The 12,878-nt window shown below is 33.9% G+C and overlaps 1 protein-coding gene across 2 annotated transcripts in view; it reads left to right on the forward strand.

Annotated features, from left to right (window-relative positions):
• The window catches only part of LOC149777026 (mediator of RNA polymerase II transcription subunit 15-like), a 36,861-nt gene that overhangs the window by 14,529 nt on the left and 9,454 nt on the right, over window positions 1-12,878 (forward strand). Inside the window, exons 3-4 of one of the 2 annotated variants that reach the window (XM_089941792.1) lie at window positions 400-451; window positions 6,340-6,420. In XM_089941792.1, coding sequence (XP_089797918.1) covers window positions 400-451; window positions 6,340-6,420 — 133 coding nt within the window. The remainder of the gene's footprint in view (window positions 1-399; window positions 452-6,339; window positions 6,421-12,878) is intronic. The other variant, XM_089941793.1, reaches the window with a different exon arrangement.

Below are 12,878 nucleotides of genomic sequence, written 5' to 3' on the forward strand. Positions count from 1 at the left end.
CTGACCCATGAGAAGCTACTGGTAAGCTTTCACATGTACCCACATTGACCGAGTGTGAGACTCAAACTCACGTAGACAAAAGTGGGACAGCAGTTTTAGACCACTCATCTACTTGGGGCCCCGCCAAGAGACTGAACTCAGTGACAAAGTTTAATTTTTGTTTAGACTTTAAAGCATGCAATGTTCTTTACTGGTTAGCAGTAATGATTTTCTTAAAGACTGCTGTGTGATGCAATTTTTGGTAACAGTTGATTGGCTTAATTAATTTAGTGTTACATGACAGGCGGCTGCTTAACAGAGTTGAGAATAATTGAATATAGGGAAACTGTTCCTTGATAGAGGCAGACTTTAAGGCTGGATTGATTATATGTTGAGGATTGCATACTTTATACATTTCAGGAAGAGTATCTTGTTCTCATAGCCAGAGTAATTCTTTATATCAGGGATACAGGTAAGTAAAGTATATGGATTTTACATATATGGGATTTCTATGTATGTGATTTTAATTTTTTATATATACAAAAATAAATTAAAATATAAACATTCATATATTGTCTGTCTCAGTGTCAATGATTTTCAGCATATAATCTTCAGCTATATTTATGACCTTTCCAGATCAATGATGCATGATATTGTTGTCATATCTTAAAATGCCTGACAGGTGCTTGTCACCATGCCTTGATTTTGCTACCATACCTACATTTTTTGCCATCATGTTAAACTTGCCAAATTAATATCAGAAGTGTGGCAGCTTTGAAGATAATATGAGCTGTATTATTATTTTCTTCACATATTAACAAAGGTTTTATTTTATACTGCCAGACAAATTTATCCCATATGATTAAATAGGTAGATACGAGAAATTCTTTTGCTTTAAATGAAAGGAACTCCGTGTAATCCCATCTCTCAACATGTTATATTTTATTTCTGCAGAAATTTATAATATGTTTCTTAAAATATTGAAATTTTGCAAGCCACTTAACCACAGTTGTTGTAAATATGCTGATGCAAGGTCACATGACATGAGTGGTCAACAGATTATGAAGATGCAAGGAAAGGTCAGGTAGGCTTGAGGAGGCAAACATGCTGAAACTATCTAGTCATTTGTATACATCATGATTAAGCAAAGATGCTGGAAAGGTCAGATGATTTACATACATCATGATAAAGCATAGATGTGGAAAAAGTCAAATGATTTGCATACATCATGATGAAGCAAAGATGTTGAAAAGGTCAAATGATTTGTATACATCATGATAAAGCATAGATGTGGAAAAGGTCAAATGATTTGCATACATCATGATGAAGCAAAGATGTTGAAAAGGTCAAATGATTTGCATACATCATGATGAAGCAAAGATGTTGAAAAGGTCAGATGATTTGCATACAACATAATGAAGCAAAGATGTTGAAAAGGTCAGATGATTTGCATACATCATGATAAAGCATAGTTGTTGAAAAGGTCAGATGATTTGCATACAACATAATGAAGCAAAGATGTTGAAAAGGTCAAATGATTTGCATACATCATGATAAAGCATAGATGTTGAAAAGGTCAAATGATTTGCATACATCATGATGAAGTAAAGATGTTGAAAAGGTCAAATGATTTACATAAATCATCATGATAAAGCAAAGATGTTGAAAAGGTCAAATGATTTGCATACATCATGATGAAGCAAAGATGTTGAAAAGGTCAAATGATTTACATACGTCATGATGAAGCAAAGATGTTGAAAAGGTCAAATGATTTACATACATCATAATGAAGCAAAGATGTTGAAAAGGTCAAATGATTTGCATACATCATAATGAAGTAAAGATGCTGAAAAGGTCAAATGATTTACATAAATCATCATGATAAAGCAAAGATGTTGAAAAGGTCAAATGATTTGCATACATCATGATGAAGCAAAGATGCTGAAAAGGTCAAATGATTTGCATACGTCATGATGAAGCAAAGATGTTGAAAAGGTCAAATGATTTGCATGCATCATGATGAAGCAAAGATGTTGAAAAGGTCAAATGATTTGCATACATCATGATGAAGCAAAGATGTTGAAAAGGTCAGATGATTTGCATACATCATGATGAAGTAAAGATGTTGAAAAGGTCAAATGATTTACATAAATCATCATGATAAAGCAAAGATGTTGAAAAGGTCAAATGATTTGCATACATCATGACGAAGCAAAGATGTTGAAAAGGTCAAATGATTTGCATACATCATAATGAAGTAAAGATGCTGAAAAGGTCAAATGATTTGCATACATCATGATGAAGCAAAGATGTTCAAAAGGTCAAATGATTTGCATACATCATGATGAAGCAAAGATGTTGAAAAGAATTTTAGTATCTGCAAAATTGTTTAGATTTCGTCTCACTGGTAGATCCCAATTTGATCTGTCCATGTATTTCAGACCTTCAGAACTTTGTAGATTCCCTTCCAGTGGTAGATCAGATTTATCTGTCCCTGTAGTTCAGACTTTCAAAACTTTCTCGATTCCCTCCCAGTCATAAAACCAGATAGATCTGTACTTGTACTTTAGGTATCCAAATTTTAAAATAATACATACTTGTTGGAGGTTTGGTGGTGTGTTAAAACAAATAGGGAAGTGATAGATAATATAAGAAAAACAATACCACATGGTTAGGTACATTTGCCATGACATTAAAAGTAATTCATCATATTCCAGGCAAGGTTTGAATTTCAAAACACTAGTAAACTAGGAGAACTAAAACCTACAAGACACGGCATTCCATGCAACCATTGTTTTAATTGCTTATGTTATTATTATATAACTTATTGTTCAGAACTAAAACAAGACAAGACATGGCATTCCATGCAACCATTGTTTTAATTGCTTATGTTATTAATATAGAACTTACTGTTCTAAACATAAGCAATTAAAACAATGGTTGCATGGAATGCTGAGTCTTGTCTTGTTGTAGTTCTGAACAATAAGTTATATAATAATAACATAAGCAATTAAAACAATGGTTGCATGGAATGCTGAGTCTTGTCTTGTTGTAGTTCTGAACAATAAGTTATATAATAATAACATAAGCAATTAAAACAATGGTTGCATGGAATGCTGAGTCTTGTCTTGTTGTAGTTCTGCTCATCATAAACTAAAAGAACTTACATGATGGCCTTTCATCTGTTGTCTGACATCCGTTAACAAATGTTTGCTATCACAACTCCTCCTTAACTACTTGGAGGATTACCACGAATTTTTTTAAAAACATTTGTCCCAAGGTGTAATTGGTCCTAAATGAAAATGGTGCAACTCAGACGTCCAATATGGTTTCCATGGTGACCATCTTGAAAATCGTGTTAATGCTACTCTGTTTGAATGGATAGTGACTGAAAGACTTATGATGTCATGCTGGTCCTAAATGAAAATCGTGTCAATCTAACAGGTATCTTGTGAAAATGTTAACTCAGACATAAGAAGATAGGTTTGTTACCAAATTTATTTTCTTGTAGTTTCTGAAAAATGTCATATATGGTTTCAGTACCCATGGATATTTCTGGGATTTCTGGAAATTCTTTTTGGCATTAGAGCATCAGTCCCTTCAAGGGACTCTTGTTTTAAAGATCTTTCCCTACATTGAAACTTACAACATTGTGCTGATGTTGATGCTGCCAATATTAGTATTTCAGTGTCTCACAGTTTTCCCTGCAAAAAAGGTGAGGTGAAGATAAATTCATAGTGAATTGATTTATAGTTTTGGTTTCAGCTTTCTTTGTTGGTGTTTTAATAAATGGATAAACTTAGCAGAGGGTATTCTGTTTTATTTCTGGATAGATACAATTCTGTATTGAGCCTTTAAATACATGGGTTATGGCAAGCATAAAATCCCCAGAAGTAGTTACCCTATGAATGTGTGGTATAACATGTACAAATCCTCCAGAAATGGAACCCCATAAATGTGTGGTAAAACCTGTAAAAATCTTCCAAAAGTGGTACCTCATGAATTTGTAGCAAAACCTGTAAAAATCTGAGCATTTAGTAATTGTTTTAATTGTTCAAGTTTTTTTTTTCTGAATAATTTTGATATTTCACAATTTTAATTTACCAGAAATTATCACCATGATTGCCAAAATTCTTGAAAATCCCTGCATAGTAAATAGAAAAGTATGTCTGCCCCTGGTAATACCAGAATAAGTGAATAAATAAATACATGTAAGTAAATAAATAAGTAATTTGTATGGCATAAGTAATTTGTATGGCATAAGTAATGAGTTACTGTCACAGACATTAATTTATCCATTGGGTCATCATGCTGGATAACCCGTTTCCAGAACTGTCTCTAGAAATAGGTTATCGAAGCTTTATGTTTGAAAGCTAATTCAGATCATTTTATTCTCGACTAAAGTGTCAGTTGTATCATTACATTTCATGAGGATGTTTACTTTCCATATACAAACTGCTTTTCTAAGTCTGTTTAAGAGAAATCATTCAAAGATTGGGGGTGGGGGTGTATTTGCACTTTTTGACATATTATTTGCTATATCATGCCAAAGAATGGAAGCTTAATGCCCTTCCCAAGGACATGTCAGATAATGGGAGCTATATGCCCTTCACAAGGTCATACTGAAGAATTATAGCTGTATGTGCTTCACAAGGTCATACCAAAGAAAGGAAGCTATATGCACTTCACAAGGTCATGCTAAAAAATGGGAACTGTATATACTTCACAAGGACATGCAAAAGTTAGGGAGCTGTATGCACTTCACAAGGACAGGCCAAACAAAGGAAGCTATTTGTCCTTCACAAGGTCATGCTAATGAATGTGAGCTATGTGCACTTCACAATGACATGTCAAAGAATGGGAGCTGTATGCCCTTCACAAGGTCATACCAAACAGTGGAAGCTGTATGCCTTTCACAAGGACATGCAGATTAAAATGTATAAAACTGTAAAAAATAAATATAAAAAACTACTTACCTGTCTTGAAATTTAGAATGTCTAACCAAAATTACCTTTTGAAACTGGTTGATGTGATAAAATTTCACTTGATAATGAAAACTGGTTCCTAATGACAAAATAATTATTTGGGTGATGAATTCTGTTACCTCACTGAATGAAGTTCTTTTAGGATGCTAAGCTAAATTTGATTTTAAAACATTTAATTACAAATACAAATAAAACAGAAGCAAAAAGTTTCACAATATTTGTTATCAAAATTGTGCAGGGCCTTTATTGGCTAAGTGATTTAAGGTGCTCAGTTTTATAGATCATTGACATCTTACTTCTGTCCATGTGGGTTTGAGTCCCAGGCTTGGCCAGCATGGGTATATGACAGAGATTGCCACTAGCTTACTTGTGTGGGTGGTTCCTCCTGGGATTTTCCCAGGTTCTTCCTCCACTGGATATACTGGCTGCCTTGTATAGCCTATCTTGTGCTGAAAACATTTTGTTATAATGAATACAATCAACTTATCAAAATTATGAGTGAATTAGAAACTGGATATATGTCTTGATAGGTACATCTGCATATTTTAACAAATCATGACCCTTTTTTATATTAATTGAAATAGATCAAAATAGTTTTCATTGATACTATTGATATTTTATACAGAAAAACATAGAGCATTTGAAAGGTGAACTTTGCTTTTCCTTTAAAATTCCTCCGACTTGAAGTGTTCAGATACTCCAAGTTCTTTCACTCTCTGTTTCTGATGTCCTGTCACCAATTGCTCTTTCCTTTGTTTATAGTACACCTAGATGACACCTTTGTTTATAGTACACCTTGATGACACCTTTGTTTATAGTACACCTTGATGACACCTTTGTTTATAGTACACCTTGATGACTTATTATATATGAAATTTTGATGGTTCTTGACTTGTATGTATGACCCAAGCTAGATCTTTCTCAATAAAGCTTTGTTCAGTTCAGATAGCACTTTTGTAAAATTAAATGATGATTAATACAGGAAACCAAAGGTAGGTAATGCCATATGGTACTGAGCATGATATCATTTTGATCACTTAAATGTTCATATTTCAATAAATTTAGATTAAGGGATGAAAGTCCTCTCAAGTGGGTTGTGGGTGCAAAACATTTTAGAATGGATTATGATGTGAGATAAATATGGAATTGGTTGCAAGATTTCATAAATTTCAGGGTGACATAAATCACTTTCTCCATATTTAAGAGCCAAATTGTTACACCCCTAAGCAACTTTTTAAAACCCTAATCACTAAGATGTTCCCAATCTTCATCGCGCTATCAAGTTCAGTGTCTCCAGATGCTTTCAACAAAATAATATCTTCTTTGTTCCCTTATTCTATTACCCTTTTAAAATATTTTGTGACTCTTGTTTCAGATTACAGGTTGCAGCAGGAACAGGGGCAAGTGCAGCATGCACGGAGAATCGCACAGGCACAAAGACCAGATGTGACTGTAGGTATTGTAAACTTTTACTAACAAACTAACCATTTAATGGAGTGAGGGATGGGCTTTTTAAAAAAATTTTTTTAACAAAAATGATATTCTGGATATAACTAGTTCTTTTATTCTGCAAATGAGAGCAATAATATTTCATGCTATGTGGGTCTTAAAGGTTTTGTTTGTCAAAAAATCCCTGCCACCCTCACTCCCTGAATCTATATTAAAATCCCGTTGTCAGGTCTTACCGACATACATGAGAATATATTCATGTTACATGGATCAGAAACAACAAATACAATTTAGGTTAAAGTCACAATATCAAGAGAGAGAGAGAGAAATGGAATAGGTTGTGAGCATTGACCGAAAAACCAAATATATCTAACATGAGTTTCATTAATTTAACTTAACCATGGTTCAAAAAAGATATCAAATTAAAACAGGAATAACAGAGGGAGGGAGGGAACAGAAGCAAAAGAGAAGTATTGAAGTAGGAGGCTAATCAAGATGGTGTGCTCTGGTGGCTTAGTGGTAAGAGTGTCTGTCTCGGAAGCGGGAGGTCATGGGGTTCGAACCCCAGCTGAGCCACACCAAAGACTTGTAACAATGGTACTAGCAGCTACCTTGATTGGTGCTCAGCATTAAGAGGTTTGTGTTAGGACTGGTCAGACTGGCAGCAGGATAATGTGACTGGGTGTTGCTACATGTCTGTGGCATGATGCCCAGTGCTAGATTCGAACCCGCGACCACCTGCATCCTAGGTGGATGCACTAAACATTTAGGCAACCTGTGTGGCCTTACATTTTTGTTTGCGAGAGAGACTGTATGCAGAATCACCTAAAGCATATTACAACAGCAACATAATAAAATTTGAGACAGCGTTGGACATGTAGTTTAGACACCCCAACCACCTATCTGGGAATTGCTGACAACTTCAAATTTTGGTGGTCTCTTAGATACAGGACTGAAAAAAAGAGAGAGAGAGAGAGAGCTTAGTCCTGGAATCTTTATAAGTTCCCACATTATGACTTTCAGCCAAATCTTTATTCAATTTTAATAGACAATTATCAATCAATTATCAAAGTTCCATGGTTAATTGCTTGGCTATGATTGGGACTGGTAAATACAATGCTTCATATCACATGGCTTCTTGTAATATAAATGAAACCTAAGGACACATATTGAATATAAAAGACTCTTTTTAAATGATTTATTTTGTAATTGTCCATTTATATAACTGACATAAAGCTGATTGATTGTTTATTTGATATCCAGGTATTAGTATTGTACAAAAGGTTTGAATGTCTTTTTTGTGAAGAACTTGATTAAAATGACATAATTGGTGTATGTTATGGCAATTCTGGCAGCATTTTGATATGCAAATCAAGCACTAAACATGAGCAAAACATTTTAGTCAAAATGAAAATATGTCTGTGTGTGATTTGGATTTTTATCATAGCTTTAACAATTTTTCAGTCATATCACTATGATATCTGCAGTGTGGCAGTTTATAATGATGTCTAGCACTGGGGCATCATGCCGCATGATGTCATACCCAGTCACATTATCCTGACATCAGGTCGACCAGACCTAACACTAACCTCTTAATGCTGAGCACTAAGTGTTAGTACCATTTTTAGAAGTCATTGGTATGACTCTGCGGGGGTTTGAACCCATGACCTCCCGCATCTAAGGTGGACGCTCTAACCACTAAGCCACCGAATGGTCAAAATAAGTCAGTATTTCGTGGAAATATTTATATCATTTAAACAATGTTGCAAAACAAAAAAGCAAGTTATATTGATAATATCACTGACTATTTATGCAGATTGTGTACAGTTCGCCCACTCATGTCACAAGCTTGCTGTGTGTGTTTAGACTGTTAACAAGAAGTCACTTTACTATTTCTGTAGAGGTATCACTTTGGTGGTAAATAATCATATCCATCCATCCATCCATTTCATTCTTAAAAATGTAGCCCAACAAAGGTCTGCTTATTACAAATGTTACCAACATCAGTCTCATTATTAAAAATATCGCCCAACAAGTCTCATTAAAAATGTAACCAAACAATAGTCTTATTATTAAAAATGTAGCCAGGGATCGTCCTGGGCTTCGCCAATGTCGCAAATTGCGATTTTTTTTCCTTATTGGCGACAAAAATATCCCATCTGGCGATTTTTTTGGTGACATACTTTTTGGTTATTTAATTTGTACATACAATCATGGATTTGGACTGAATAAATTTAAAGCCAGAATGAAAGGAAGCCATAAACTTGACTAAGCAATGCATTGGAATCAATCTGTTACACAAACGATCCTTTGTTCTTATTGACAACCCTATCTTTACAGTGCATTGCTACATCATAATCTGCTTATGCTGACATCTGGGCTGAGTACTGTATGCTGCGATACAGTCAATCATGCTACCGCACTATACCTACAACTGACCCACTTCTGAAGACGCGAATAGAACAGATACAATTAATTGTATGGCTAATCCTTCTGTTTTTTTTTAAATACATATACCAATACAATAGTTTTGCTGAACCTTCATAGAAAACTGGTAACCTTTGAAGTACCGACTACTGTGTATAAATACAAAGCAAATGGAAAAAATCTCAATCACAATTACATCTGTCGCCAGTGCAGCATTTTACTCATTGATCTTTTCCTTTTGCCATCAGTCCCTTGTTACGGCTGCAGAGACTTAAACTCCGCAACAAGAAATAGCAAACAAAAAACAAAAAAACAGTTTTGCATAATTAATAATAATTATTTATTTCTCAAAATACAGGAGTGAAAGAATCCCTAAATTGGGTGTGAATTTAAGCTTATATATACGGTCCAATATTGCCAGGTGTTGACTCGTGTAAGTTTCGTTCATGGGAATGGAGATCCTATTTTTCTTGTCGAGAAAATTTATACAGCATTCAGTGATCATTCTTGGGATTTAGGAAGCAATTCGCTACAAGCTTTGTGAAGCTAGCCATAAAAGGGGTGGGGGGCTGCTGAGAGACTACTGGTGTCACCTGTCAGCACTGAGGACTGTGAACGTGGATTCAGTAAGATGAACCTCATAAAAACTGACATCAGAAATAAGCTCTGCATCTCATCTCTCGAGAATTTAATGAGAATCAGCATGTACAGATGTGAAAAATTAGACTTTGAAACTGCATTCAACAAGTGGGCAGCCCTAAAATCGCGACGGATCTTCATGTAACACTTTGTAACATTTTGTTAATGCTTGTTTTAATTAAAGCATTAACCAATCCATCTTTTGTAATTTTCATTGCCTGTTACATTAATAGACTAAATTAACACTTGGAAAAATGTACACTACTTTTTTTGGCGACACTTTTTGAAAATTGGCGACAAAATATTGAGGTTGGCGATTATTTTGGCGACAGCTTTTTAAAAGCCAGGACCATCCCTGTGTAGCCCAACAAGTCTCCTTAAAAATGTAACCAAACAACCATCTCATTATTAAAAATGTAACCCAACAAGTCTCATTAAAAATGTAACCAAACAGCAGTCTTATTATTAAAAATGTAACCCAACAAGTCTCATTAAAAATGTAACCAAACAGCAGTCTCATTATTAAAAATGTAACCCAGCAAGTCTCATTAAAAATGTAACCAAACAGCAGTGTCATTATTAAAAATGTAACCCAACAAATCTCATTAAAAATGTAACCAAACAACCATGTCATTATTAAAAATGTAACCCAACAAGTCTCATTAAAAATGTAACCAAACAGCAGTCTTATTATTAAAAATGTAACCCAACAAGTCTCATTAAAAATGTAACCAAACAGCAGTCTCATTATTAAAAATGTAACCCAACAAGTCTTATTAAAAATATAACCAAACAGCAGTGTCATTATCAAAAATGTAGCCCAACAAATCTCATTAAAAATGTAACCAAACAACCATGTCATTATTAAAAATGTAACCCAACAAATCTCATTAAAAATGTAACCAAACAGCAGTCTCATTATTAAAAATTTAACCCAAGTCTCATTAAAAATGTAACCAAACAACCATCTCATTATTAAAAATGTAACCCAACAAGTCTCATTAAAAATGTAACCAAACAATAGTCTTATTATTAAAAATGTAGTCCAACAAGTCTCCTTAAAAATGTAACCAAACAACCATCTCATTATTAAAAATGTAACCCAACAAGTCTCATTAAAAATGTAACCAAACAGCAGTCTCATTATTAAAAATGTAGCCCAACAACTCTCATTAAAATTGTAACCAAACAATAGTCTTATTATTAAAAATGTAGCCCAACAAGTCTCCTTAAAAATGTAACCAAACAACCGTCTTATTATTAAAAATGTAGCCCAACAAATCTCATTAAAAATGTAACCAAACAGCAGTCTCATTATTAAAAATGTATCCCAACAACTCTCATTAAAAATGTAACCAAACAATAGTCTTATTATTAAAAATGTAGCCCAACAAGTCTCCTTAGAAATGTAACCAAACAACCATCTCATTATTAAAAATGTAACCCAACAAGTCTCATTAAAAATGTAACCAAACAGCAGTCTTATTAGTAAAAATGTAACCCAACAAATCTCATTAAAAATGTAACCAAACAGCAGTCTCATTATTAAAAATGTAGCTCAACAAATCTCATTAAAAATGTAACCAAACAACCATCTCATTATTAAAAATGTAACCCAACAAGTCTCATTAAAAATGTAACCAAACCGCAGTCTCATTATTAAAAATGTAACTCAACAAGTCTCATTCAAAATGTAACCAAACCACAGTCTCATTATTTAAAATGTAGCCCAACAAATCCCATTAAAAATGTAACCAAACAACAGTCTCATTATTAAAAATGTAGCCCAACAACTCTCATTAAAAATTTAACCCAACAGCAGTCTCGTTATTAAAAATGTAGCCCAACAAATCTCATTAAAAATGTAACCCAACAGCAATCTCGTTATTAAAAATGTAGCCCAACAAGTCTTATTAAAAATGTAACCCAACAGCAGTCTCATTATTAAAAATGTAGCCCAACAAGTCTCATTAAAAATGTAACCAAACAGCGGTCTCATTTTAAAAAATGTAGCCCAACAAGTCTCATTAAAAATGTAACCCAACAGCAGTCTCGTTATTAAAAATGTAGCCCAGCAATTCTCATTAAAAATGTAACCATACAGCAGTCTCATTATTAAAAATGTAGCCCAACAAGTCGCATTAAAAATGTAACCCAACAGCAGTCTCGTTATTAAAAATGTAGCCCAACAAATCTCATTAAAAATATAACCAAACAACCGTCTCATTATTAAAAATGTAACCCAACAAATCTCATTAAAAATATAACCAAATAACAGTCTCCATATTATAAATGTAGCCAAATAAGTCTCATTCCTAAAAAAGTAGCCCAACAAGTCCCATTATTAAAAATGTAACCAAGCAAGTCTCATTATTAAAAATGTAGCCGAATACAGGGTTCGTAGGGAACCTTGAAAACCTTGAAAAATGAATTATTCCCTCAAGGCCTTGAAAACATCTTGAAAATTCAAAATATCATCTAGGTACCTTGAAAAGCCTTGATTTTCATGAAATCAAAAGGAATTAATAAATAGTTTTCATTTTACAGTATTAAATAAAAAGAAAAGAAGACACACCCCCCAACCCCAATCTCTCACTAAGTGTGTGCCGGAATGGAAATTTTTCCACAACTGGCCACTGCGCAGTCGTACATTTTGAACTTCTGATTGCATGAAGCTCGGATGTAGCAGTGGTTTAAATTTGAATCATTTGCTTCGACATGGCTGGCTGCTGATTCCAACTTCGGTGGCGAGAGGAGGAAAAATATAAAGTTTGGATTATGAGAGCTTTACAAAATGAAAATTATGCCAGAATGGGAGAGAGTCATCCTCAGTCACATGCAGCTGAACCCCACCCCCAAGCTCATGTAATGGCGCTTAATAAAACAAGAAGCCTTCAGCATAAAATCAATTTTGATGAAAGAGGTATGTCTGTGAACACAGAGATTCAAGTTTTAAAATAAAAACTGTTTATAGTCTTAATTTTGGATTGAGTGTAAATAGGACAGACGATAATTGCAATGAACGTGATGAATCTAAATACAGTTAAGCTGAGAGAAATATAAATATGAAATAGTTTAAAATATCCATGCACTGTTTTTAAATAAGCGATAACATAAAAGACAAAGATCTTTATGGTTTTTTGTTCATCGGGATGAGTGAAGAAGAAAGGAAGGTACTGAAAAGACATTGAGACAACGACAGCTGCTGCTGATGACTATGCATTAAAAGCAAAGATCCATAGGAAAATTTCCTTTATGATGACATCAAAATAATTTGAGGAAAAGTGAGAAGGCCAAAGTCGTTAAACTTAGAGCTCTTGAAAAACAGCTTGATGACAAGCTACAAGAAGTGAAAAATTAACTCTAAAGTATTTTGGACTTTGTAAATAGTGTAGTGCA

Source organism: Sinohyriopsis cumingii, chromosome 18 (assembly GCF_028554795.1).
Source record: "Sinohyriopsis cumingii isolate HCF-2022 chromosome 18, ASM2855479v2, whole genome shotgun sequence".
Taxonomy (NCBI): Eukaryota; Metazoa; Mollusca; class Bivalvia; order Unionida; family Unionidae; genus Sinohyriopsis; species Sinohyriopsis cumingii.